This window comes from Colobus angolensis, unplaced genomic scaffold (assembly GCF_000951035.1).
Source record: "Colobus angolensis palliatus isolate OR3802 unplaced genomic scaffold, Cang.pa_1.0 Scaffold278, whole genome shotgun sequence".
NCBI lineage: Eukaryota > Metazoa > Chordata > Mammalia > Primates > Cercopithecidae > Colobus > Colobus angolensis.
In genome coordinates this window covers 395,382-423,284 of record NW_012116021.1, presented here as the reverse complement: position 1 = coordinate 423,284, position 27,903 = coordinate 395,382, and the positions used below count along the sequence as shown (strand labels likewise).

Below are 27,903 nucleotides of genomic sequence, written 5' to 3'. Positions count from 1 at the left end.
CCCCCGGATCAGCCTGCCGCTGGGTGAGTGCCGGGGACCCGGGGGCGCGGACCGGGGGAAGGAGGGCTGCCGGGGACGTGCCTCGTGCGGAGGTGACCGTGACAAAGGACCAAGGAGGGGACCTGTCGGAGGCACGGGGTCCATTAGGACCCCTTCTTTTTTCAAAGCGCTGCGCTCAGGGAGGGAGAGGAGAGGGAAGCTGTGGGGCTGCGGGCCCCTTTCTTCAGTTTTCTTTCTGGGCAGGAATGGGGTCTAGCCCGCTCTGTCGTCCCCGCTAGTTCCCTTAGGAGGATGCACTTTCGGCGGGGTCTGCCTGTCCATCTACTTGTCTTTGATGCTGACCAGAGCCGACCGCGGTGCCGCCCCCGATGGCGGCTGGGGGTAGAGGGAGGCCAGTGCTTGCAGTCCTATAAACACTGGGGTTCTGGCATTCCCAGCAAGTCGCAGCAGGGCCGGGAGCTGTGGTGGGGCGGGCGGGAGCCCGATCCTCCCTCTCCGCCCCTCCATCCCTGGCTTGCCAGTGCAGCCCCAAGCCCCAGCATGGAGAGACCTCCAGGCCCCGGGAGCGACCAGACTGCGGATAGGGGCAGCTCTGGGTGCTGACATTCCCAAGTCCTGGGCGCGACCCCTCCTCAGAGTGATCTGGGAGTAGCATCCTGGTTGTCTGGGTTCCTTTCCTGGTACTCACATCTGCTTCTGTGGCCACCTCCTGTTTCAGCCCTGTGCCCTTCCCTCTCCTTTTCCCTTCCATCCGGTTGCTTCTCCAGCTCTTCTTGGGACACTTGGGCTTTGGATTCAGAGGGTTCTGGATCCCAAGCCCATTTCTTCCACTGGGCAAGTAAGTGCCTTCTGCTCCCAGTGCCCCACTTTCCTCAGATGCAAAATAGGCAGAGTCATAGGTGCCTTGCAAGGTGTGTTACTCGGATATGAAGTTTATAAGTTCCCAACAGATGTTGTATCCGCAAGCCCTTTAACTTGTTGGTTGTCATATTGTCTAAATTGGAATAAAGCATGTATAAATTAGAGGTTACAGACTGAAACTGTCCCAGACTTCCATCTCCTCACAGCATCCCCCCCCCCCCCCCGCGAAAGCATCCTATTTACAAAAGAAAATAGTAGAATCAGCACTTAAATTAAGGCAGGGCCCTAGTGGCTTCAAGTAACCCTATCTGAACCCCTGTCTGAAATATTGCAGATGACCTGCGTTCAAATGCTACCTCAGCCACTTAGTAACCGTGTGACCTTGAGCAGGCTACTTAAAGTTTCTGGGTCTTGATTTCTTCAACTGTAAAACAGGTATAATAATAGAACCTACCTTAAGGTAGTGAGGATTAAATCAGCTCGTGTTTGAAAAGTCGTTGGGACAGGGCCTGGTACAGGAACCGCTGAATGAGTGTTATTCAGCTCAGAGTTTATTCCTGTACATCCCGCCCAGATCTGGGGTGATTCTGTCTGGGGTTAGGACAGGATTGGGGTGTTAGTTTGACTGTAGCCCCTTGGGTGCTTCAGCTTGTGAAGTCAGGATAAACAGGTGTAACCAGCCCCAGGCCTGCTGCGTTGCTACTTCTGTTGTGGCCACAACTCCGTTTGCCCTCAGACCCTCTCATTTTTGGGAGAAGGCAAGGTGAGATGGGGGCAGATGCTCCAATGGACTCCACTTATGTCCTTGGGAAAGCTGGGCTAGCTCATGGGACCATGTCAAAAGACAGTAGGTTTCTTTTTTTTTTTTTTTTTTTTTTTTTTTGAGACGGAGTCTCGCTCTGTCGCCCAGGCTGGAGTGCAGTGGCCGGATCTCAGCTCACTGCAAGCTCCGCCTCCCGGGTTTACGCCATTCTCCTGCCTCAACCTCCCGAGTAGCTGGGACTACAGGCGCCCGCCACCTCGCCCGGCTAGTTTTTTGTATTTTTTAGTAGAGACAGGGTTTCACCATGTTAGCCAGGATGGTCTCGATCTCCTGACCTCGTGATCCGCCCGTCTCGGCCTCCCAAAGTGCTGGGATTACAGGGTTGAGCCACCGCGCCCGGCCGACAGTAGGTTTCATGTCCAACTCTGGAACTGGATGGTACAATGACAGGGTAGCTAGAAGGCAAAACTGGAGAGCAGTAGGGGCATCGAGGGGACCTGCTTCCCGAGGAGCAGCTAGAATACTTGGTTATTATTACCCATGCACCTGTAGGACCTGGCCCACTTCTACAAGCCTGTGACTGTTCTCAGACTTCTGTCACACGCCAGCATTCACCTGTCAGGGCTGCTGTAGGCGGACTTGCATTTTGTGCACTGTACCAAAGTGCCCAGCTGAAGGCTGAGAGGACCTGAAATGCAGTCCACACTCAGCTCTCCAACCTGGGAATCCTGGAGCAAAAGACCCCTTCTGCTATGTTCTTGGGGCTAGGTCTGCCCAGAGTGGCCCATTTTTCCAGTCCCACCAAAACCCTGGAATAGTGTAGCAGCACCCAGCTACCTGAACTTGTGAGCACGTATCTAGACTCTACTGAGTTGCCACTATACCCTGGAGTGCCCCCTCTCTGGGCTTCCTCCTGGCCCTCATACCCACCTCCCACTCTTACCTACGTGCAGGTCCTAGGACTGGCTGGGGGTCCGGGAGGGGAATGCCCTGGTAACTGAACAGGCTCACCCTTGAGTGTGGCCTAAGGCGGTTTCCTGCCTCATCCCAGGGGGCTCATTAGATGTTCCTGGCAGTGTGCCCATCCTGGGCAGGCTCGTGGTGACCATCGGACGCCGGGTCCAGGGCCCTAGTGCCCTCCCTCACATGCATCTTAGGAAAAAGGGTCATGGAACTGGAGATGACACACCTCCCTTTCCTCCTGCCACTCACTCCTCTACTGAATTCCCACCCACACCCCATAAGGACCCAGATGCCTAGGGACAGTGGGGCTATGTCTGTGGTTTAAAACAAAATCCCTTGAAGTGGAGCGTCCAGCTTGCCCTGCATCTGGGGTCCTTCATAGGGAACCCTAATTATTGTTGATGAACAGCACATTCCTGGGGTGCTTAAGATGCAGGGGACCTATTTGTGGCCTCGCCCAGTGGCCAGTAGTGGGAGGAGGATGGGGGGACAGCCACTAGGGGCTCCACAGTCAGCTGGAAGTCTCTGAAAGGAATGCTTCAAAGAAGCGTGTGGAATTTGGGTTCTCTTGTGTTGGAACTACCATGCAGAGCTGCATGACCAAAGCCTCAGTCAGGAGCTGGAGTGGTGCTGAGTAGAAGCAATGGCACCCAGTGCCTCCCAGCCTGGCCATGTGGGGAGAAACAAAACACACCCGCTCTCATGGTCCTCCAAAGTCTTGTTGGGCCACCTTATTTGGACACTTAAAGGGAATTATTATTATTATTATTTTGAGATGGAGTTTCACTGTCTCCCAGGCTGGAGTGCAGTGGCGCCATCTCGGCTCACTGCAGCCTCTACCTCCAAGGTTCAAGTGATTCTCCTGCCTCAGCCTCTCGAGCAACTGAGACTACAGGTGCCTGTCACCATGCCTAGCTAAGTTTTGTATTTTTGTAGATATGGAATTTCACCATGTTGGCCAGGCTGGTCTTGAACTCCTGACCTTAGGTGATCTGCCCATCTTGGCCTCCCAAAGTGCTGGGATTACAGGCATGAGCCACCACGCCCAGCCTTAAAGGGAGTTATTAATTCCCTCCTGCCCCAGAAGTGCCAGGCGGGAAAGCTCTGGATGCAGTATTTCTGAAGCAGATTGGACAGAAATCTGTAGGCCTGCAAACTGCAGTCAACAAAACCCCATTGAGCAGAGAGAATGGGGCATTTGGTACAAATCAGCTGCTTGCCCTCTGGCCCTGGAGGAGGCAGCCAGGGTCAAGGCTGCCCTGGGAAGCCTTGATGCTGGTCGCTTGTTGAGCCCTCACCCCGGTTACTGGCTTCCCTCCTTGACATGGTCTCAACTGGACATGAACGTTTGTCTCCAGCTCTGTCCTATGGGCCGGCATCTCTCTGGCTCTGCAGAGGCAAGTGGAAGGCGCTCTAACTGTGGATGCTCAGAGCCTGGCTTTATAAAGTAGCTTGCCACCCTTACTAACTGCACAACCTGGGGCAAGCTCCCAGTCTTCTCCAGGCCCATTTTCACATTAGCAAGATAGGAATAATGGCCATCTTCACAGTGTTCTGAGAGGATTACATGAAATAATGTATGTAAAGTGTTTGGCATGGTGCCTGGCACGTGCTGCGTCTATGGTAAAAAGGTAGCTTCTGATTTGTTGTGCTAGAAATCCTCTGCCAGCCTTGCTTGGTGAGGTTATTTGCATCCATTTTGGTGCACACTGGTGGTATGCAGTCCCTCTGCTAGGTGCCAAGCCTGTAGGGCTTAGCGCCTGCCCTGGTAGAAAAGACAAAGCAAGGCCCGCAGGGACTGATTGGAGGTCATTATCAGGGGTCCTTAATTATAGCCCAGTTATTAAGTGCTTCTGATTCAGCCTTTTCACAGTCCTCCTTTGCCTGAAGAACCTCTTCTGCATGGGGCTGGACATGCCTCTCCCTGCCTGCCCCTCACTGGTTCTGCTCTGCCTTCTGCACAACCCACATCCAGCTGGTGTTGAAATACCTATTTGCCAACCCAGGAAAGCTGTAAACTTGCACAACTTTTGGGGCACATCTGGATATACCAGCATGTTCATCCTCTAGGCAAGAGACAGAGGGTGGCACGAGGCCTGGAGAAAAGGCTAGACTTGGGTCTTGTCATCAATCACTCCTTCCTTTATCTTCTTAGAGCCTGTTGCCTCTCACTCCACCCCCATGGGTGCTCAGGCTGGCACAGGACTCAGGGGGCCTATGATGTGGCCCTCCCTGGGGATCAGGGGGAAGAGGAACAACACAACGTGAGACTCCAGTGGTCGAGGCCTGCCTTCCCTCAGATTAGCTTTTTGGGAAATCTACTCCCTTGGACTGCATTCTCTGTTTTTCCCCAGCTGGTCTCCCTGCCCCTCCTCTTTACATTCTGTCCTCCGTGTGCTGGGAGCAGGACAGCTATCCTGTCTATAAGATAAGATAATTAAAAGCCTGGTGGCTCTTTCCCTGCTGCCACCAAGTTGTGCAGAGACGGAGGCTCGGGCTCGGGTGCATTCACGATTCTGCTTCACCCATAACCCACTGCCATGGCCGAGAAAGGCATTGCTGCTGGAGGTGTAATGGACATTAATACTGCTTTACAAAAGGTGCTAAAGACAGCCTCATCCACAATGGCCTAGCACATGGAATTCGTGAAGCTGCCAAAGCCTTAGACAAGCACGAAGCCCATCTTTGTGTGCTTGCATCCAACTGTGATGAGACTGTGTATGTCAAGTTGGCGGAGGCCCTTTGTACTGAGCGCCAAATCAACCTAATTAAGGTTGATGACAACAAAAAAAGGGGGGAATGGGTAGGCCTCTGTCAAACTGACAGAGAGGGGAAACCCCATAAAGTGGTTGGTTGCAGTTGTATAGTAGTTAAGGACTGTGGCAAGGAGTCTCAGGCCATGGATGTCATCGGAGAGCGCTTCAAATGCAAGAAATGAAGAAAACATCTTTGACTTACAAAAAAAAAAAAAAAAAGCGCCTGGTGCCCACACTGGCTCTATACTTGTTAGCTCACCATCGACCCTCTTCTGGGCACTGAATACTGGAACTCTTAAGGGCTGGCTCCTGCCCTGTGGCAGAGATAGTCACAGAAGAGTAGTGACTACAGAGTAATACACAGAGGTGGAATGTTTTGTTCAACTGCTAGAGTTCTGCCTCTCAGGCCTGTGATCTGACCTGTTGTGCATGGAAGCTCTATTCTGCACTCCTGGATCCATCTGGAAGCCCATCCTGTAGTCTAACAGGCTTCAGAGAGGTGGGGGGCCTGTGGTGAGGGAGTTTCAGTGGGATGGTAGGTAGGAGACAGAAGCCATCATTTTATCATACTCCTAAAGAGAAGCCAAATTAGCCTACTTGTGTCCTCTTTTTTTGGCACCTTTTGGCCCATCCTCTAGGAAGGGGGCCAACAGGAAGAGCAAAGAAAAGCAGCCATTGCGGCACCGCTGTTGGATATGGAAGTGTATTGCTTTATCTCATGCAGATGAGGAAACCAAAGCTCAGTGAAGCTAACTCATTACCAAGGTCATGCAGCTATAGAAGAGTTTGGGACCAAGCCTTGGGCCACAGTTCTCGATTCAGCAACCACATTCTTTCCGTTAGAACAGCTGCCTCCTGCTTCACCTGTGAATCGTACAAAAGCAGCAAGATGACCTGCCTCAGCCCTTGAATAATTGCAGATACATTTCCATCTAGTAAAGAAATCTGTTGAGGTTAGTCTAGATGGGGCAAGGGATCCAGCCGAGGACCCTGGTGGCACGGCATGGCATGGCCATGGTTGGAAATAGGCAGAGCTGGCAGACTTGGTCAGGAATGTGGCACACAGGAGACTGGGGCACACGTCTCAGACAAAAGTTTACAGACTGAGGGGTAGTGGGTCACAGCCAGCCTGGGGATATATTTTGTTTGACTTCCAAGTTCTTTAGAAAAATTTTAATTAGGCCAGGTGCGGTAACTCACACCTGTAATCCCAGCACTTTGGGAGGCTGAGGCGGGTGGATCACCTGAGGTCAGGAGTTCGAGACCAGCCTGGCCAACATGGTGAAACCCCATCTCTACTAAAAATAGAAAAATTAGCTGGGCATAGTGGCTGGCACCTGTAATCCCAGCTACTCAGGGGGCTAAGGGAGGAGAATTGCTTGAACCTGGGAGACAGGGGTTGCAGTGAGCCGAGATTGTGCCATTGTACTCCAGCCTGGGCTACAAGAGCAAAACTCTGTCTCAAAAAAAAAAAAAAAAAAGAAAAATTTTAATTAGTTGCTAATATTTAAAACTTCCTAAGTCAAACTCCTGTCAGCTGTTATACTTCTATGTGTTCAGTGCTTTTGGGAGGGGTCAGAGTGGAAGCAGTGCTTCTCAGACACAATTTTGTGAGTATGAAGCTTCAAGACCTCCACATTCCCCCATTTTTATCTGGGGCCCCTCTCTGGGCTGGGGCATTCTGACTGGGACTGTGTCATTCATTCGTTCGGTCAACAAACGTTTATGGAACAACTGCTGGGAGCCCGCCTGACCAGTTGATACAAACATGAATAAGACATGGTCTTGATCTTGAAAGTGCTCTCAACTTGGTGGAAGAGAGAGCGCAAAGGCCAGGCATGGTGGCTCATGCCTGTAATCCCAACAGTTTGGGATTACATCTCTACTAAAAAAAAATAAAATAGAATAAAAAACAAACAAAAATTAGCCAGGCATGATGGTGGGTGCCTGTAATTCCGGCTATTCGGGAGGCTGAGGCTGAGGCGGAAGAATTGCTTGAACCCAGGAGGCGGAGGTTGCAGTGAGCCAAGATCATGCCATTGCACTCCAGCCTGGGCGACAGAGCAAGACTGTCTTGAAAAAAAAGAAAGAAAGAGCACAGATAGACCATCAGACCATCATCATCATCATCAAACATCAAACATTGCCATCATCAGACAGTGTCACCAGTGCCCTGCAAGACATGTGAACAGGAAATGATGGGCATACGGAGAAGGGCCCTTGCCCAGCTGGAGATTCAGGAAGGCCTCCTGGAGGAGGTGGAACTGAGCTGAGTCTCAAAGGATGAGTGTGAGTTAGTCAAAAGGAAAGCCTTCTGGGCGGAGGGGACTTCCTGAACAGACCGGAGATGAGAAATGGGCCCTTGATTTGCAGTTCCATGTCACTTGGTTGAACCAGGAGGTGGGTGGGTGGCAAAGGCTGGCAAGTTAGGACCTCAGATGACGGGGCGCTATTGAAGTTTTTAGGCAGAACAGTGACGGCTCCCAGACAGCCCTCTGGCTGCAGCATAGCAGCTGGCCTGGAGGCGGGAGGCTGGTTGGGAGGCTGCTGTGGTGGTGGCCTGGGTGAGAGAGGATGGTGCCTGGCTCAGGACTGTGGTAGTGGGGATGGTAAGGGGAATGGACGTGGAAAATATTGAGAGAAAATTGGCAGGATTTGATTATAGACTGGACTTAGGAGGGAGAGGGAGAAGGATGGTGAGACACCCAGGTGAGTGGTGCCACACACAGACACAAAATCCCAAGCCAGGGAGTGGGACTGGAACGGGGCAGTGAGGTGGTGGGAAGCACCCACAGAAGCCCTCCTGCACTGTGGGGTCTGGTGTATTAGAGAAAGATCTGCACTTGGATGAAGAGATTTGGGGATCGCCAGCATCCATGTCATCGACGTGATGAGCATGGACCCAGGAGCTTGAATGGAGTAAAAGGAGCAGGGCCAAGAGCGGACGGACCCAGAGAGTAAGAACATTCAGGAGCAAAGCCTGAGGCGGGAGGGTGGTCAGCGACACAGACTCTGCAGCCAGGTGGCCCAGGGTCAGATGGCATCCCCACCACTCCTCCCAGGGCTGACTCACACCTGAAACGGAGGTAATAAACCACAGCAGCCTTGTGAGGATGGCACGACTTAATCCATTTAAAGGGCTGAGGAGGTGCTTACATACTTTAGCTCTTTGAGGGCTGGAGACCCAGAAGGCATGTGAGGGAGACACGGGGTGATGCTTGAGACTGGGGGCACAGACACCTAGAGGATGGGGCGGCATCACCCGTGTCTGGGGTCTGGCAGCGAGGCGATCCCTGGGCTCTTGGCAGGGCTGTCCCTGCTGAGCATGGGGCTGGCTGAGGCCCAACTTCTGTGGAGGCGGGAGTGGAAGGTGAGAGGCAGAGATGGCATGGGGTGGCTGTTCTCTTTGGGAGCTTGTCTAAGGCAGGTGGAGGGAGGCACAAAAAATTTCTAGAATGGACATTGGAACAAAAACTGCTTTCTGAGAGGTAGAGTTGGTCACATAGGATTTGGTCTCTGAGGAGATGGGGACGGGAAGTTGAGGTTGTTTATGCCTGATGACCCCGATTTCCTTGGAAGAAGTGGAGACATCTATAAAGGCAGGAAGGCAGAGCCAGGGCAGAGGCCCTAGGAGCGGAGTTGTTAGTGGGGAGCCAGCCCCTGAGCAGAGAGATTGAGCTGGCCCTGGGTAGGCCTGTGAGCAGGCAGGCAGCAGGCAGTCTCCTAAGGTGACAGCGGTGGTGTGTGCAGCCATGGCACAGGCCCTAGGTCGGGGCTGGGACTGCCTGGGGGTTCCGGCAGAGGCTCTTGGTCTGCCCACTTGGGGCTGTAGCAGTGGCTTTCCAGGACATGCCCCAGGAGCACAGATGCTGTGAGGCCGGGTTGCCTTGCCCTCGTTGCCACTTTCTTGGTGACCTCAGTCCATGGGAGGACCCTTGGCACACAACATCCCCAACGAGGGACTTGACTCTGGCACTGGGCTGGTGTCAGCAGAATGTGGCCCCCTCCTCCATGCTCCATGAGGAAGAGGTGGCTGCCCTGCCCAGCACAGGCAGGGCCGTGTGGAGGAAGGAAGTGCACCCAGGTTGGCTGTGTGTCCCAGTTTCCTGCTGACTGCGGCCCTGTCAGCACTCCTGCCCTGGAGGTGGGGCTGCTGCTGGGATAAGTGGGTCCAAGGTTCTGGTGACTTAAGTTGTGACATCCCTGGGGACGAAGGGCTACAACAGTCTTTCAGGAGGCTCTCTGGGGACTTGTCCCACCCAGACCCCTTTCTGAAAGTGGGGGAGGCCACTGGCTGCCTCCTTGCATTGGAGGCCCCTTCCCCACCGACTCCACAGGGAAACTGGTGTTTTCTGGCCTGATCCTGCTGGGGCCTGTAGCGGGTGGGATGTTAGGGCCAGGTCAGCGTCTTGCTGCCGAGCCCGGAGCCACAGTAGAGAGAAAGGTGGGGTGGGGCTCTGAGTCACAGCGCTGCTACAGCTCGCTGGCTGGCCCGGGGTGGGGACTGCCCAGGGTGGGGATGGTGCCGAGCCCTATTCCTGTCTAACCCCAGAGAGCTCCAGGCTTCCGGCTGAGTCACAGGGAAGGAGGACCCTTACATGGGGCTAGGGGCTGAGTATTCCCACATCACTTCCTACTCAGAGCCCCACTTCCTGGGGTAGGGAGTGGGGACCCTGCAGGTCTTATGTGCCCACTCCATATGCTGTCTCCCTCCAGGGAGGGACACGGCAGCCCCAGACCAGCCCCATTCTGCCTTCTTGAAGGATGATCTGCCTAGTGGGATGCATTGGCCCTGGAGAAGCCCCTGGCTGAAGCCTGTCGGGGTGGAGGGAGAGGGTTCATCCTGAGCAGGAAAACTGGCTGCAGCCTCGGCGTGTCCTGCTTTCTTCATACTGGACTAACCCACTGGATAGATGGATTTGGAGGATGTCCGAGCAGCACAGGCAGCCCAGGAGAGCGAGCGAGACGCTCTAGCACAACGGAGAGCATAAAAGCTAAGACTGACCCCAAGGTGCACCAGTCCCTCGCAGGAAGTAAAGTGCAGAAACACCCTCTCCCCATCACCCCTGCACAAAGAGCACCTAGGAGTGAGTGCGCAAGCGTGGACAAGCCCTGCGGTACCGTGTACACACACACACACCACAGGCAAGCTCAGGCAGGGCCCTGCACAGACGTCTGCAGTCACTCTGGAGGTGACCCAAGCACCTGGGCCCTTAGACAGTAACACCACTCACACTGAGCACAGACCAGCTCACACCCACAACATGAGCCTGTGACACACAAGTCTCTGTTTCTGAGCTGATGCTCTCTGGCTTTGGCCTTGAGACCCTCACATGACCAGGTGTGTGCCTAAGTTAGAATCTCCCAGGCTAAGTTCGTGAACCCCCCGGATGAGGGAGGCCCAGCTCCCCCAAGGAGCCCTGCCCCTCTGGCAGCTCTCACCAGGCTAGATTTTCCTGCGGGGTTTTGGATTTTGTTTTTGAGTCACTCATTGAGTGTTGGTCGTGTGCCAGACACCGTGCCCCACTGCAAACCATGTGCAACATTGTTTTGAGCAAAGCTGTCTCAGTAAATGTGGGTTATTATGTATATTATTATTTACATGCGTAATCTAATTTTTTCTAATAACAACCCCATGAGGCAAAGTGTTATTATTTTCCCCATTTTACAGATAAGGAAAATGGGGCTTTGAGAGGTTAAGTGGCGTGTCCTGGTGGCACACAGCTAGTAAGTGGTAGAGGATGGCTTTGAACCCAGGTCTGTAACTCTACTCTGCACACCATGGCTTTCAGTCGGAGTCTCAGGGCAGAGAGATGAGGGCAAGTATGGAAGGGAAGCCCCAGAAGGAGAAAGCCTGGTTAAGGGGCCCTTCACCCGCCTCTCCAAGGCACATTCCACTTTCTGTCCCTTTGTCATTCCATTCACTCTACTCCTCGCATGGCTGGAGGGCTGGAGGCCTGGGCTGAACCAGGGGCTGGCTGGTCTGTAGGGCTGCACTCTGTCTATAGTGCCCAAGGCAGGTTTCCACCCCTTCTCCCAGTCGTAAGTGGGGTTGAATTGCCACCTGGGACTGAGGCTTATCTCTGATCCTTGGCATTTCTGTGTCTGGACAGATTCCAAGGGCGGTCTGCTGCCCAGACTTACAGGGCCCGCCCAGGTGGCTCTTCTGCAGGTAGATAAGCATGGGCAACCAGCTTATCTGAACCAGCCCTCGTTTCCAGGTAACTCTGGAAAAATCCAAAAGATGAGGAGGAACCGCAGTATCTGTTTGTCCTGGTCTCACTCATGAGACTCCTGTTATCTTTATATGTCTCATTCCTCCTGTGACATGTATGAGAATGTACAGCTCAGTGAGATGATGCCTCTGCTGCCTAACAGAAGCGCCTACTTGAGGGCCGGGTGCGGTGGCTCAGCCACCTGACCCCCGTCTTCCTGTTGACTAGTGTCACCCCCACCCGAGGGCTTCCTTCCTCATTTGCTGCCAGGTGTAAAGCTGAGCTTCAGCTGGGCACAGTGGCTCACACCCATAATCCCAGCGCTTTGGGAGGCTAAGGCGGGCAGATCACCTGAAGTCACGAGACCAGCCTGGCCAACATGGTGAAACCCTGTCTTTACTAAAAATTAGCCAGGCATGGTGGTGGGCACCTGTAATCCCAGCTCCTTGGGAGGCTGAGGCAGGAGAATCGCTTGAACCTGAGAGGTGTAGTTTACACCATTGCACTCCAGCCTGGGCAACAAGAGCAAAACTCCATCTCAAAAAAAAAAAAAAGAGGCTGAGCTGCTGGGCATGGTGGCTCATGCCTGTAATTCCAGCAATTTCGGAGGCCAAGGCAGGCGGATCACCTGAGGTCAGGAGTTCGAGACCAGCCTGACCAACATGGAGAAACCCCGTCTCTACTAAAAATACAAAATTTGCCGGGCATGGTGACTCATGCCTGTAATCCCAGCTACTCAGGAGGCTGAGGCAGGAGAATCACTTGAACCTGGGAGGCAGAGGTTGCGGTGAGCCAAGATCATGCCACTGCGCTCCAGCCTGGGCAACAATAGCAAAACTCCGTCTCAAAAAAAAAAAAAAAAAGGCCGAGCTTCCCGCAAACGCAAACGGCTGCTATGTGTGCCCCCTTATGGACATTGAGGATGGAGTAGCTTCATTTCCCATTTTTCTTTGGCCACCAGGAGGCTTAGCACTAAAGGCGCAGCCGTTCTCTACCAGCTGTGTGCAGACTCAATGACCTACTTGTGTGAATTTTTACTTCCTTGCTGGTTGAGATGTTTTTCTTCAGATTTGGGTTTTCTCTGCTCCTAATTTTAATGTTTATATTTCACTACTTTCTTTTCTTCATGTCTCCTCACCCTTTATGGAACCAGGCTGGGGGTATGTAAAAACACTCCACAGGTAAACACACATGAAGTCATCTTCACAGCTGCTTGGTTGGGCATGTTGCACTTTTTGCTTCCTCAGCTTTGGGAGAGTGTTTGTGTGGTCATGACCCACTGGTCAGCTACAGCGTGCCTGAGGTTGATCAGGGTGCTGCTCTTTACTTACTTTTCTGTTCTCATCAGCTGCTTAGAATTTTAAAAATAATTGCTCTCCAAACCCATTAGTTACCCAAAGCATAAACAGTACCCTGGTGGGTAAGTGTGTGTGTTTCTTTTTTTTTTTTTCTTCTCTAATTTATATATTTCACATCTTATAAGGATAACCTGCTTATTATAGAATCTAAAAATGATAATAAGTAAAAAAGAAAAGAATGCTACCTATAATTCTACCAGGAAGCCCATGGTTTAGTATTTTGTGATACATCCTTCTGGATTTTTTTTCTATGCTTATATTTTTCCCAAAATAGGATTTGACCATATATACTGTAAATATAACCTTAATTTTCACTTAGTGGTAGATAATTTGTCTCTCTCCTTGTTGTTATTCTGCAAAAACAAAAGATATTTAAAATGTGTACCAAGGTCTGGGTGCAGTGGCCCACACCTGTAATCCCAGCACTTTGGGAGGCTAAGGCGGGTGGATTGCTTGAAGCCAGGAGTTCAAGACCAGCCTGGCCAACATGGCAAAACCCTGTCTCTACTAAAAATACAAAAATTAGCCGGGCATAGTGGCACATGCCTGCAATCCCAGCTACTCGGGAGGCTGGGGCAGGAGAATTGCTTGAACCTGGAGGGTAGAGGTTGCAGTGAGCTGAGATCATGCCAGTGCACTCCAGCCTGGGCAACAGTGTGAGACTCAGTCTCAAAAAATAAATAAAAATTTTTATCAAGGAGACATGCACGTATATATATATATATTTTTTTAAGTATAGAAGGGCTTATTATAACAAACAAAAACATGTGTCCTCTCCCGCCCCAGGCCAATTTAAAAGGGACTTTTAATCATTTAGGGTTCTTAGGGTTCTTGTTCTACCATTATTTCCTCCATTTTTTTTTTTTCTTTTTGAGATGGAATTTCTCTCTTGTTGTCTAGGCTGGAGTGCAATGGCGCGATCTCAGCTCACCCCAACTTCTGCATCCCAGGTTCAAGCGATTCTCCTGCCTCAGCCTCCCGAGTAGCTGGGATTACAGGCATGTACTACCACGCCTTGCTAATTTTATATTTTTAGTAGAGACGGGCTCCATGTTGGTCAGGCTCGTCTCAAACTCCCAACCTCAGGTGATCCACCTGCCTCAGCCTCCCAAAGTGCTGGGATTATAGGCGTGAGCCACTGCATCCGGCCCATTTCCTCCATATTTTTAAGTAAAATACTTATACCACTATTTCTTGGTTTATTTGACTTCCTGACTTGCCCTCACTTACATCTCCCTTCCCTTCCTCCCTGCAACATATTCTGTCACCGTACTGTATTCACTTCCTTTATTTGGTTACCTTTGCAATATAAAACAGTACTCTTGACCTGTATTTATTATTCCATTAGCCATTGACAGCAGCTTGTGACAACCCGGCTGCCATATTATGATGTCTGTCTGTTGTCAGTTCTGGTTTCTGAGGTCAAAATTGAAAACACTCTCATTCTGTGTAATAACCATCAGTCTCAAAGTTAAAGACCACTGCTTTTTTGGGAGGCTGACGTGGGCAGATCACTTGAGTTCAGGAGTTCAAGACCAGCCTGGCCAACATGGTGAAACCCCATAGCCACTAAAAATACAAATAAGCTGGGTGTGATGGTGCATGCCTGTAATCCCAGCTACTGGGGAGGCCGAGGTGGGAGAATCGCTTGAACCTGGGAGGTGGAGGTTGCAGTGAGCCAAGATCATACCACTGCGCTCCGGCCTGGGTGACAGAGCGAGACTTCGTCTCAAAAAAAAAAACCAGTGCTGAACATTTGCGTTACTCTGTCAATGCAAATCACATTCACTGCAAGGCCCACTTACATTTTCTTCTCTTTGGGTCTAATGTTACTCAAAGGAAAGTGTTAAATATATTTTCCTTTCTTAATATTCTATTATGTGCTCAAAACTCATCACTTTATATTTTAGTTTGCTTGATATTTTGACCATGCCTTTCTTGCTTGTTTTTCTGGAGCTTCTAATACATCATTTTTTTTCCCCCAGCTGTGTAGTATTCAGTTGGATTGGGGCATCACAATTGATTCTGGCAAGGTCCCTTCTGGTTGGACGGACTCTTAGGTTTCCAGCTTTTTATTAATGTGAAGGGTGCCGTAGTAAGTATTCTCTTACATACATCTCTGCATTGTTTCTTATGCAATGTTTGAGAGTCCAGGAATGCTGCTCACCCATCAAACCTGATACCCTGCCCTCAGCCCCTTGCTACCCTTTGTCTTGCTGATGACCTTCCTTTAAATCAGTCCATCTAGAGGTTGGTGTTAAGAGGCTTCCCGTGGGAGGGGTGGCCCCAGATAATATCCATCTTCCTCTCCCCAGGCTCTGAAGAGCGGCCATTCCTTAGATTCGAAGCCGAAAACATCTCCAACTACACGGCCCTTCTGCTGAGCAGGGATGGCAGGACCCTGTACGTGGGTGCTCGAGAGGCCCTCTTTGCACTCAATAGCAACCTCAGCTTCCTGCCAGGCGGGGAGTACCAGGAGGTGAGAGATGTTGCCTGGAGCTGGCTAGGCTGGGCAGAGGACCGCAGAGGGAAGATGGACTGGAAGCTTGACCTTCTGGTCTGAGGATGATGCCGATGGGAGAGGAGGGAGGCTCAGCAAACCCTCCATTTTGTCCACTACCTTCCCCTTTCTCATTCCCCAGCTGCTCTGGAGTGCAGATGCAGAGAAGAAACAGCAGTGCAGCTTCAAGGGCAAGGACCCACAGGTGAGCCCGCACCTGGAAGGGAGCTGAGCTGCAGGAGGGATGGAGGATGGTAGACTTCCATCCAGGCCAGAGGTGGGAGGTGGGAGCAGATACAGCCAGGCAGGGTGGAAAGGGCATAAGCTTCTGAGATGGCCAGGCCTGGGTTTGAGTCCCAGCACTACACTTACGTCTCTACAACCTTTGACAAGTAGATTCACCTCTCTAAGCCTTAATGGGCCCACCTGTAAAATGAGGATAATGATCCGGTCTCACTGGGCTTACAGTGGGGATTCAGGAAGCTAATAGGTGTAAGGCACCTGGCTCATAGACACAAGGACTAACAAGTCAGCTTCCAGCATGAACAGGGACTGGGCAGGTTGAGAGTTGTGTCCCTCTGCAGATGATTCCTGATGTAGCACATCTGACAGATTCTGATGTGGTTTTGGCCAGAGCACAGGATGCAATCTGGTTCAACCCAGGTTCTCCTGGAGGACTCATCATCATCCCTAGAGACCTCCTGCTCCTGCTCCTAAGTGCAGCAGGTGCTGGGTAAGGTGAGGGCAAAAGAGTGCCGGACTTGGGATCAAGACACAGGTTCAAGCCCTGGCTGCCATTCTGTTATTCAGCTAACATTGATTAAGCACCCACTGTGTCCATGTACTTGTAGGTACTGGAGATTTAATTGTGAAAAAGCAGGCTTGGTGCAGTGGCTCACGCCTGTAATCCCAGCACTTTGGGAGGCCGAGGCAGGTGGATCACAATGTCTCCGCCTCACGGTCTCCTGAGTGGTCTCAGGAGTTTGAGACCAGCCTGGCCAACATAGTGAAACCCCATCTCTACTAAAAATACAAAAAACATTAGCCAGGCATGGTGGCGGGCACCTGTAGCCCCAGCTACCTAGGAGGCTGAAGCAGGAGAATTGCTTGAACCTGGGAGGCAGAGGTTGCAGTGAGCCGAGATCGCACCACTGCACTTCAGCCTGGGTGACAGAGTGAGACTGTGTTTCAAAAAAAGAAAAAAGAAAGAAAAAGAAAAAGTAGTCAGTTTACAAATGTTATTGGTGGTGGGTGGGGTGGAATAAGGTGGTCAGGTTATATTTCTTTAAAAAAGTGACATTTGAGCCAAGATCAGGAGAGGGTAAGGAGCCGACCGTGGCATATCTGGAGGAGGGGCAGGACTTTTGATTTCACTCTGAGGGAGGTATTTGGGAGGCCAGGGGAGGGCTGAGCAGAGATGTGACTGGTCTCACCTGTGTACTAAAGGGTCATTCTGGCTACTGTGGTAGAGTAGCCTCCATGGGGAAGGACAGGAGGAGGGAGAGCAGTGAGGAGCGAGTGATGGTGGTGGCTCGAACCAGTGAGAAATGCTCAGATTCCAGATGCATTTTGAAGATGGAGCCACCAGGATTTCTGGGTGGGAAATTATAGGGTATGACCGACAAGAAGTGTCAAGGCTGATTGGGGTTAGGGCCTCAGTGACTGACAAGACAGAGTTAATGAAAGTGGCAAGATCTCAGGGGGAAGCATGTGTTTTAGGGAGGACCAGAAGCTTGGTTGCAGGTGCCAGTTAGACACCCCGTTGAAGGTGATGCATGAATCTGGGGTTCAGGATTCAGGGCTGAGCATTCCTCTTGCTCTGGGCTGTGGCTTCGTCCGCTTCCTGCCTGGTTGGGAGGGGCCTGTGGTTTTCAAGGCTTTCAGAAGCCTGTGGCTTCTGAGGAGGGCGTTCCTGGGGGCCAGTACAATTCAAGGGGGTAGGATTCTGTGCCTTCACCCCTAGGCCGAAGGAAAGTTTGCCAGTCACAAAACTAGCTGAGCCCCTGGACTCCCTGCAGCACACACACTCTATGCATACTCCACTGTGCCCCCAGAAAACCCGTGGGTTCTTTGTTCCTGGACTTGAGCGCCCCATCCCCAGTCCTGGGAGCGGTGGCCGGGCCTGGGTGTGGTAGGGAGGGCTCAGCGGTGCCACCTGGTGGTGTGCTTGTGCATGGGACTGATATCCCCTCACTCCTTCCCCCAGCGCGACTGTCAAAACTACATCAAGATCCTCCTGCCACTCAGCAGCAGTCACCTGTTCACCTGTGGCACAGCAGCCTTCAGCCCCATGTGCACCTACATCGTGAGTGCCCTGTCCTCAGCCCTGAGGCTGGCCTGGGAACTGCCCCTCTTTCTGCCTCAGGGATCCTGTTCTTTAGCATGGACCCTTGGCGAAAGGCAGGGCCCAGAGGGAGGTTTCTGGGTACCACTGGTCTCCAAGAGCCCTGAGGCCCCACACCCTGGCACAAAGCTCAGCCCTGACAGCCATGTCTCCCTGTGCAGGGAGGCATGCAGTCACTCACCCATGAAGATCCTGTCCCACCCAGGCCTTGCTGCCCTCTCCTGCTTCTTCCAGCATCTCTCCCTCTCCTTTGCTTGATTCTCTTGTCTTATCTTGTACACCCCCTCCTCAGCACACACCCCTAGCAGAGGGTGGCATTTGATGCTGTGGGTTGGAGCCCAGCTTTGGGGTCAGACATGCCTGGGTTTGAATCACATTGCTGCCCCTTCCAGGCTCACATCATTTTCTTTTTCTTTTTTTTTTTGAAATGGAGTCTTGCTCCGTCGTCCAGGCTGAGGTGCAGTGGCGCGATCTCGTCTCCCTGCAAGCTTCGCCTCCTGGGTTCACGCCATTCTCCTGCCTCAGCCTCTTGAGTAGCTGGGACTACAGGTGCCCGCCACCATGCCTGGCTAATTTTTTCTATTTTTTAGTAGAGACAAGGTTTCACAATATTAGCCAGGATGGTCTTGATCTCCTGACCTTGTGATCTGCCCGCCTCGGCCTCCCAAAGTGCTGGGATTACAGGCGTGAGCCACCGCGCCCTGCCAGGCTCACATCATTTTCTAAGCCTCACCTCCTCCGCCAGGTGGGTCTGATAACGTGTCCCACATCGGGTCACTGTGAGACAGTGCGGCACTGTGTCTGGGTGAGGCCTCTCTGGAAGCCGACTGTCCGGGTTCAAACCCTTCGGCACCGTGTCCTGGGGGAGCAGGACAGCCTCCCTGACACCTGACCCCTTCTGTCCTGTACACCTCACCTGCCTGTAGAGTTGCTTTCTCCTGCACACCTCTCTCTTTCTCACCAAGCCTGCTGCTCATTCCCTGGAGTGCCCCTGAGCCCATGTGTCCACCCTCCTGCAGAACGTGGAGAACTTCACCCTGGCAAGGGACGAGAAGGGGAATGTCCTCCTGGAAGATGGCAAGGGCCGTTGTCCCTTTGACCCGAATTTCAAGTCCACGGCCCTGGTGGTTGGTGAGTGTTGGGGGCAGGATGGGTTCATTGAAGTTCCATGTGGGGGCACGCAGGGCCAGAGGGCTAGCTCTGCACAGGCTAGGTTCATGCCATGCTTATTTCCAAGGGCACAGAATGGCCATGGGCTTGCCTTAGGTTTGGTTTTCCCAAGCTCCAGCTTCCTTCTCTGCCCACCACAGGCAAAACGGGCAGTGCTGGGGTCACTCTGGGTCCTGAGCAGGGAGAAGGGGCCGTGCTGAAGAGCCCGTTCCCATGGGAATGTTTTCTTGGCAGATGGCGAGCTCTACACTGGAACAGTCAGTAGCTTCCAAGGGAATGACCCGGCCATCTCCCGGAGCCAAAGCCTTCGCCCCACCAAGACCGAGAGCTCCCTCAACTGGCTGCAAGGTGAAGTCCTCTTGGCACCATGCAGAGGGCAGGGATCCTGTTCACCGGGCCCTAGAAGGGGGCCCTTTCCCCCAGCAGGGCCTGTCTCCAGGATTTCTGGGCTGACTCTGAGCTCCTGACCCGGTCCCTACAGACCCAGCTTTTGTGGCCTCAGCCTACATTCCTGAGAGCCTGGGCAGCTTGCAAGGCGATGATGACAAGATCTACTTTTTCTTCAGTGAGACTGGCCAGGAATTTGAGTTCTTTGAGAACACCATCGTGTCCCGCATTGCCCGCATCTGCAAGGTGAGGGGAATGGGGCGACAGGGTGGCCACCCTAGGGACCTCAAAGGCTCCACAGCTGCAAGATCACCCACATCCATGCATGGCCTTTCCCATCCCCCAGGGGGTACAGCTTGGCTAACAGCTTTTCTCTCTCACCTTTTAAATTAAAATATTTTACTACTTTTTTTTTTTTTTCTTTTTAGACAGGATGTTTGCTTTGTCACCCAGGCTGGAGTGCAGTGGCACAATCACGGTTCACTGTAGCCTCGACCTCCTGGCCTCAAGCGATTCTCCTACCTCAGCCTCCCGAGTAGCTGAGACTACAGGTGTGCGCCCACACACCCGGCTAATTTTTGTATTTTTTGTAGAGATGGGGTTTTACCATGTTGCCCGGGCTGGTCTTAAACTCCTGGGCTCAAAAGATCCACCCACGTTGGCTTCCCAAAGTGCTGGGATTGCAGGCATGAGCCACTGCACCCAGCCATTTTTTTTTTTTTTTACTCAAAAAATGTGAAAATAGTCGGGCGTGGTGGCTCACACCTGTAATCCCAGCACTTTTGGAGGCCGATGTGAGTGGATCACCTGAGGTCAGGAGTTTGAGACCAGCCTGGCCAACATGGTTAAACTCCGTCTCTACTAATAATACAAAAGTTAGCTGGGTGTGGTGGCACATGCCTGTAATCCCAGCTACTCGGGAGACTGTGGCAAGAGAATCACTTGAACCCGGGAGGTGGAGGTTGCAGTGAGCCGAGATTGTGCCATTGCACTCCAGCCTGGGTGACAGAGCAAGACTCTGTCTCCAAAAAAAAAAAAAAAAGTGAAAATAGAGAACTGTACACACAAAAATCACTTACAAAATGAAGAGGCACTGTAGCATCAGCTGGATGGCACAGACCCCAGAGGCCAGCTGCCCAGGTTCAAACCCTGATGGCCTAGGATCTTGGGCAAGTCCCTCACCCCCTCAGTTAACAGTTTCCTTGTCTGTTAAATAGGAATAATAACACTGACCTCAGAGTTGTTATGTGAATTAATTTAATTAATCCATGTAAAGCTCTTAGAAATGTGGTGGGCAGTGACTAAATGTGAACTATTCGTGTTATCACCCTACCACCCCAGCACAGGAAGGAATCACTGTTAACATTTTAGAATGCCCTCTCCTCGTCTTTTTTTTTTTTTTTTTGCATATGTGTAACTGTGTATTTATTTATTTATTTATTTTTATTTATTTACTTTTTCCTTTTTGAGACAGGGTCTCACTTTGTCACCCAGGCTGGCATACAGTGGTGAGATTTCACTGCAACCTCCACTGCCCAATCTCAAGCAATCCTCTCACCTCAGTGCCTCATGTAGCTGGGACTACCAGCATGCACCACCATGCTCAGCTACTTTTTTTGTATTTTTTAGCAGAGACAGGGTCTCAAACTCCTGAGCTCAAGTGATCCACCACCCTTGGCCTCCCAAAGTGCTGGGATTACAGGCATTAATAATATAAGTACAGTCCCGACCTTGTGCTTATATTATTAACTCACTCATGAACATGGTATTAGGCTGTTTTGGGGTCCTTTGGCTTCCTTATTTGCTCAGCAGTGAATCGCAGCCTCCTTTCCATATTTAGGAAGGCTCTGCTTGGTCACGGTAAGGACCATGCTCCTGATGGACGTGTACACTGCCTCCAGGTCTTCCTGACTTTAGATGGAAGTTGGTCCTGGCCTTCTCCTGCCCTTCAGTCCTGGTGTCTGGGGTGGGTCCATCGAAGCAGTCCTGTGCCATGCATCCCTGTCATGGCTCAGCGTGTGCCTAAGCCCAGCCCTTCCGCCTCTCCTTCCAGGGTGATGAGGGTGGAGAGCGGGTGCTGCAGCAGCGCTGGACCTCCTTCCTCAAGGCCCAACTGCTGTGCTCACGGCCCGACGATGGCTTCCCCTTCAATGTGCTGCAGGACGTCTTCACCCTGAGCCCCAGCCCCCAGGACTGGCGTGACACGCTTTTCTATGGAGTCTTCACTTCCCAGTGGTAGGGTCCCCAGACCTTGCTGGAGATGGAAGGGTGAAGGGTGGCTGGGACTGGGGCCCCCAGGGCTCCTGGGTTAATCTGGTTATTTCCTCTGCAGGCACAGGGGAACTACAGAAGGCTCTGCCGTCTGCGTCTTCACCATGAAGGACGTGCAGAGGGTCTTCAGTGGCCTCTACAAGGAGGTGAACCGTGAGACGCAGCAGTGGTACACTGTGACCCACCCGGTGCCCACACCCCGGCCTGGAGCGGTGGGTACTGGCTCCCTGTACCCAGAAGGGGTGCTAGGAAGATGTGGGTCCCCACACCATGCTGGAACCAAGGCTGCCTAGCCTCGGGCAGATCACTTGGCTTTTCTGTTTTCTCATCTTTAATATGGGACATAGGCCCAGGCCTGCTTTGTCTACTGGGTTAGAGGTAACTATGAATGTTAGAATGTCTTCAGTTCTGTTGCAGGATACAAGTGTGTCCCCATCAGGGTGCTTGCTGCGGGCTGCTACAATCATCTCTTCACTTGGGCCTCTCCCCTACTCAGCTGCAAGCTGCTTATTTAATTATCAAGTGACTGAATGGGCAAGCTGTGGGGAAATAGTGCTTTCTTCCTCCCTTCTAGCCTAACGGGCTACCCTGAAAGCAGACCTTGAGACAAGGATAGATGTGCCAAATAGTTTATTAGGGAGGTGATGCCAGGAAGCAGCATGAAGGAATAAGAAGGTTGAGAGGAGGAGGGAGGGAAACCAAAAGAGGGTGTGTCAGCGAGCCGTTATTGCTGTGGGCAGCTGGAGCTGGGTCCCGCTGGAGCCCCTGACAGATGGTGTGGAGCACCTCTCAGAATTTCAGGAAGCCCCAGGTGGGGCAGGAAGGAACTGCCGACTGCGCTGGGGCGCTCTGCCCAGCCAGGGCTTCCTGAGAGCACTGGTGAGGGGTGCGGAGGAGCAGGGAGTGTGGTCCTGGTTCTTGAGGCCCCTGGGCATATGAGGCTGGGGTGGTAGGTGGGGAGGAGACACAGCAAGGAAGCCGTCCAAGCACTCGGTTTCCCCATACCCTGAGCTTTGTCCTTGCTCCCTCAGACGTGCCCGCCGGCTCTGTAGAGCACTGCCAGGGATGTGCCCTGGCTCCGGGCCGGGGGACAGACACTGCTACTGTCCACTGGGAAGCAGGGCCCCCATCCTGCCTGCTGCCCCCAGGTATGGCTGGCCTCACGCCGCTGCTTTCTCCTCTAGTGCATCACCAACAGTGCCCGGGAAAGGAAGATCAACTCGTCCCTGCAGCTCCCAGACCGTGTGCTGAACTTCCTCAAGGACCACTTCCTGATGGATGGGCAGGTCCGAAGCCGCATGCTGCTGCTGCAGCCCCAGGCTCGCTACCAGCGTGTGGCTGTACACCGCGTCCCTGGCTTGCACCACACCTACGATGTCCTCTTCCTGGGCACTGGTGAGTGTCTGCAGCCGAGCAGGCTCAGGGGAAGGGGTGCACGTGGCCAGTGGGTCATGGGCGGTGCGGTCCACCCTGGGCCTGAGTCCTGTCTACATCCCAGGTGACGGCCGGCTACACAAGGCGGTGAGCGTGGGCCCCCGGGTGCACATCATTGAGGAGCTGCAGATCTTCTCATCGGGACAGCCTGTGCAGAATCTGCTCCTAGACAGCCACAAGGTGAGCAGGCCAAGGAGGAAACCTGGCAGGGTGCTTGCAGGGGTGCCCTCCATGAGCACCAAGCAGTCCCCACCCAGCTTCTCCTCCCTTGCCTCAGCAAGATGGAAAGATACAGGATCCAGTCATGAGCTATTAGAAAGTGGGGTCACCAGTTACATAACAGGCCTCTTGGGGGTGGCTCTGGGAGGCATACAAGCTGGGTGGCCATGGGTGATGGCCCTGGCTGCCCGTGCCCACTTCTCATCCCCGTGTCTGGCTGTGCAGGGGCTGCTGTATGCGGCTTCACACTCGGGCGTAGTCCAGGTGCCCGTGGCCAACTGCAGCCTGTACCGGAGCTGTGGGGACTGCCTCCTCGCCCGGGACCCTTACTGTGCTTGGAGCGGCTCCAGCTGCAAGCACGTCAGTCTCTACCAGCCTGAGCTGGCCACCAGGTGAGCATTCCCAAAGGCCCCTTCCCATCTGTCCGGCGCTGCACAGGTGGCCTCAGAGCACCATCCTGGGCCCTCCTCGGGACTGCCACATGGCCTCATTTATGTCCGCTGTCTCAGCATAATTATTAATTAGCTCTCCTGCTTCCTCTCAAGTGCAATTCAGACAGGAAGTTATGTGTTTGTCTTGGCTACCTGTAAAATGAGGACATGATTTGGTTACGTATGAAGTACCACAACTTTGAAAAGCCTTGAAGAAAAAATGTGGATTAGCATGTGAACGTGCTTTAGTATAGTAGGGCTGTGAAACGGTCCATTAACAAACCCAGTAAAAATTGGTTTCAGAATAACCTATTTGGGTTATAAAATGTTCATTTAGAAAATAGGGATGAACACAAACAAAAACTACCCTCATCCCACCACCTAGAGAGAATCACAGTGAGATTTTGATATATTATCCTCTCAGATTTTACTACATATGTGTATAGAAAACAAAAATCCTTTTATTTTATTTTATTTTATTTTACTTCATTTCATTTTTTTTTTTTTTTTTGAGACAGAGTCTTGCTCTGTTGTCCAAGCTGGAGTGCAGTGTCACAGTCTCCGTTCACTGCATCCTCTGCCCCTGGGTTCAAGCAATTCTCCTGCCTCAGCCTCCCAAGTAGGCTGGGATTACAGGCGCCTGCCACTACACCTGGCTAATTTTTGTATTTTTAGTGGAGGCAGGGTTTCATCACGTTGGCCAGGCTGGTCTCGAACTCCTGACCTCAAATGATCCACCCACCTTAGGCTCCCAAAGTGCCGGGATTACAGCCATGAGCCGCCGTGTCTGGCCAAATACTCATATATTTTATATAACATTGGGAACTGTCCTGTTTGTAGTGTTCTTGCTTCACATATGAATACACCTGGTGTCAGTTTTTACAAAAACCAAGTGAGTTTTGGTGCATATGCCAGGAGGGACACCCCAGAATGTAAACTGTCATGATCACTGGCTGGTAGATGCTGTGATTTTTGTAGTGCTTTCATCCTTCATGCCTGGTTGAGTTATCTGTCTCCTGAGTGTATCCAGAATTACTGTCCTTTATTTTTTATTACACAGATGTATGCATGTGCATTGTTTTAAAAAAAAGAGGAGAACACATCAAAAAATTTTTTAATTAAAAAAAAGAAGGCCGGGTGCAGTGGCTCAAGCCTATAATCCCAGCACTTTGGGAGGCCGAGACGGGCGGATCACGAGGTCAGGAGTTCGAGACCACCCTGGCTAACACAGTGAAACCCCGTCTCTACTAAAAAATACAAAAAGCTAGCCGGGCAAGGTGGCTGGCGCCTGTAGTCCCAGCTACTCAGGAGGCTGAGGCAGGAGAATGGCCTAGACCCGGGAGGCGGAGCTTGCAGTGAGCTGAGATCCGGCCACTGCACTCCAGCCCAGGCGACAGAGTGAGACTCTGTCTCAAAGAAAAAAAAAAGAAAAAAAGAGAGAGATCTGTACATACAGATCCCAGCTGTCCTTCCAATATTTTTCTGAGGGTACATACAATTTATTATTATTATTTTTTGAGACAGGGTCTCTCTGTGTTGCCCAGGCTGGAGTGTAGTGGTGTGATTACAGCTCACTGCAGCCTTGACCTCCTGGGCTCAAGCGATCCTCAGACTCCCAAGTAGGTGGAACCACAGGTGTGCGCCACCATGCCTGGCTAATTTTTCTATTTTTTGTAGAGATGGGGTCTCGCCATGTTGCCCAGGTTGTCTTGAATTCCTGGGCTCAAGTGATCTACCAGTCTTGGCCTCCCAAAGTGCTGGGATTACAGGTGTGAGCCACCGTGCCCGGCCACTGAGGGTACATACTGTTTATGTAATTAAAGGAAGTGTTATCTTAGCTTTGACTTGACGTGTGTAGACAGAGGAGATGCTGACTCCCATGGGTGGGGAATCAGCTCAGGAAAGGCCCTTGCCCAGGCCCAAGTCTGCAGTGAGGGGTGAGGGGATGCGGGCTCGGCGGACTTCCTGGCCAATTCCAGAATTCTCTCTGGTCCTCAGGCCATGGATCCAGGACATCGAGGGAGCCAATGCCAAGGACCTTTGCAGCACCTCTTCGGTTGTGTCCCTGTCTTTTGTACCAACAGGTGAGGTGCCCCCTCAAAAGGCAGAGGAGAGAGGTGGGGACAAGTCTGCTTGGAAGGCTCCCCCAGGCACAGATGTTGTAAATGCCTTTCCTCACATCCTCGCCCCCTACCCCTGTAAGCAGGTCCCCAGGAAGACTCAGTCCCAGGGGTCCCCAGAGTTGCCCATCATGGCACCAGGGGCATAGCCCAGAGGGAGGCAGGGGAGCTTGGAGCTACTGTGGACACTGGCACCTCCCTACCCCATGCCTTTTCTGCCTGCAGGTGAGAAGCCATGTGAGCAAGTCCAATTCCAGCCCAACACAGTGAACACTTTGGCCTGCCCACTCCTCTCCAACCTGGCGACTCGACTCTGGCTGCACAACGGGGCCCCTATCAATGCCTCGGCTTCCTGCCATGTGCTACCCACTGGGGACCTGCTGCTGGTGGGCTCCCAACAGCTGGGGGAGTTCCAGTGCTGGTCACTAGAGGAGGGCTTCCAGCAGCTGGTAGCCAGCTACTGCCCAGAGGTGGTAGAGGACGGGGTGGCAGACCGAACAGATCAGGGTGGCAGTATACCCGTCATCATCAGCACATCGCGTGTGAGTGCACCAGCTGGTGGCCAGGCCAGCTGGGGTGCAGACAAGTCCTACTGGAAGGAGTTCCTGGTGATGTGCACACTCTTTGTGCTAGCCGTGCTGTTCCCAGTTTTATTCTTGCTCTACCGGCACCGGAACAGCATGAAAGTCTTCCTGAAGCAGGGGGAATGTGCCAGCGTGCACCCTAAGACCTGCCCTGTGGTGCTGCCCCCCGAGACCCGCCCACTCAACGGCCTAGGCCCTCCTAGCACCCCACTTGATCACCGAGGGTACCAGGCCCTGTCAGACAGCCCCCCGGGGGCCCGAGTCTTCACCGAGTCAGAGAAGAGGCCACTCAGCATCCAAGACAGCTTCGTGGAGGTATCCCCGGTGTGCCCCCGGCCCCGAGTCCGCCTTGGCTCAGAGATCCGTGACTCTGTGGTGTGAGAGCCGACTTCTAGAGGACGCTGCCCTGGCTTCAGGGGCTGTGAAAGCTCGGAGAGGGTCAACTGGACCTCTCCTCCGCTCTGCTGTTCGTGGAACACAACTGTGGTACCCAGCCCTTGGGAGCCTTGGAGCCAGCGGGCCTGCTGCTCTCCAGTCAAGTAGCGAGGCTCCTGCTACCCAGACACCCAAACAGCCATGGCCTCAGAGGTCCTGGCCAAATATGGGGGCCTGCCTAGGTTGGTGAAACAGTGCTCCTTATGTAAACTGAGCCTTTTGTTTAAAAAACAATTCAAAATGTGAAACTAGAGTGAGAGGGAAGAGACAACATAGAATGCAGCGCACACGGCCGCTCCAGTTCCCAGGGGCGCTGGGGATGCGTCCAAAGTGGTTGAGACAGAGTTGGAAACCCTCACCAACTGGCCTCTTCACCTTCCGCCTTATCCTGCTGCCACTGGCTGCCCTGTCTCACTGCAGATTCAGAACCAGCTTGGGCTCCGTGCGTTCTGCCTTGCCAGCCGGCCGAGGATGTAGTTGTTGCTGCCATCATCCTACCACCTCAGGGACCAGAGGGCTAGGTTGGCACTGCAGCCCTCACCGGATCCTGGGCTTGGACCCAACTCCTGGACCTTTCCGGCCTGTATCAGGCTGTGGCCACACGAGAGGACAGCGTGAGCTCAGGAGAGGCTTAGTGACAATGTACGCCTTTCCCTCAGAATTCAAGGAAGAGACTGTTGCCTGCCTTCCTCCATCTTAGCGTGAGAACCCGTGTGTCCCTTCCCACCACATCCACCTTTTCCATTTTTGAACTCAAACACGAGGAACTAACTGTGCCCTGGTCCTCTCCCCAGTCCCCAATTCACCCTCCATCCCTCACCTTCCTCCACTCTTAAGGGATATCAACACTGCCCAGCACAGGGGCCCTGAATTTATGTGGTTTTTATATGTTTTTTAATAAGATGCACTTTATGTCATTTTTTAATAACGTCTGAAGAATTATTGTTTAATCCTGGCTCTTCCTCTTCAAGGACAGTTGCTTTTTGAGGTTGGTCTAGTTTTCTGAGTTCTGAGGGGTTCTGAACCTTCTCTCTGCAGGGTCCAGTGAGCCAGTCAGCCTAGCCTGGCCAGCAACATCTCCCTGTGGGGTGG

General features: G+C 52.5%; 1 protein-coding gene and 1 pseudogene across 3 annotated transcripts; both read left to right on the top strand.

The window, feature by feature from the left end:
• SEMA4B (sema domain, immunoglobulin domain (Ig), transmembrane domain (TM) and short cytoplasmic domain, (semaphorin) 4B) lies at nucleotides 1-27,761 on the top strand. Of its 2 annotated transcripts, XM_011948295.1 has the most exons (15): nucleotides 1-23; nucleotides 12,712-12,739; nucleotides 15,232-15,395; nucleotides 15,559-15,621; nucleotides 17,623-17,721; nucleotides 18,780-18,891; nucleotides 19,165-19,278; nucleotides 19,412-19,563; nucleotides 21,371-21,552; nucleotides 21,650-21,800; nucleotides 22,773-22,983; nucleotides 23,087-23,202; nucleotides 23,467-23,633; nucleotides 25,671-25,756; nucleotides 26,018-27,761. In XM_011948295.1, the coding sequence occupies exons 5-15, from the start codon at nucleotides 17,707-17,709 to the stop codon at nucleotides 26,755-26,757; spliced, it is 2,046 nt and encodes a 681-aa protein (XP_011803685.1). In that variant the 5' UTR covers nucleotides 1-23; nucleotides 12,712-12,739; nucleotides 15,232-15,395; nucleotides 15,559-15,621; nucleotides 17,623-17,706; the 3' UTR covers nucleotides 26,758-27,761. The 2 variants fall into 2 exon arrangements, with proteins under 2 accessions (XP_011803685.1, XP_011803684.1); XM_011948294.1 differs by lacking the exon at nucleotides 12,712-12,739.
• Nucleotides 26,978-27,758, top strand: LOC105516234 (annotated as a pseudogene). Its single transcript, XR_001002454.1, has 2 exons — nucleotides 26,978-26,993; nucleotides 27,070-27,758. The product of XR_001002454.1 is annotated as an uncharacterized LOC105516234 (transcript).
• Nucleotides 27,762-27,903: the final 142 nt, after the last annotated feature.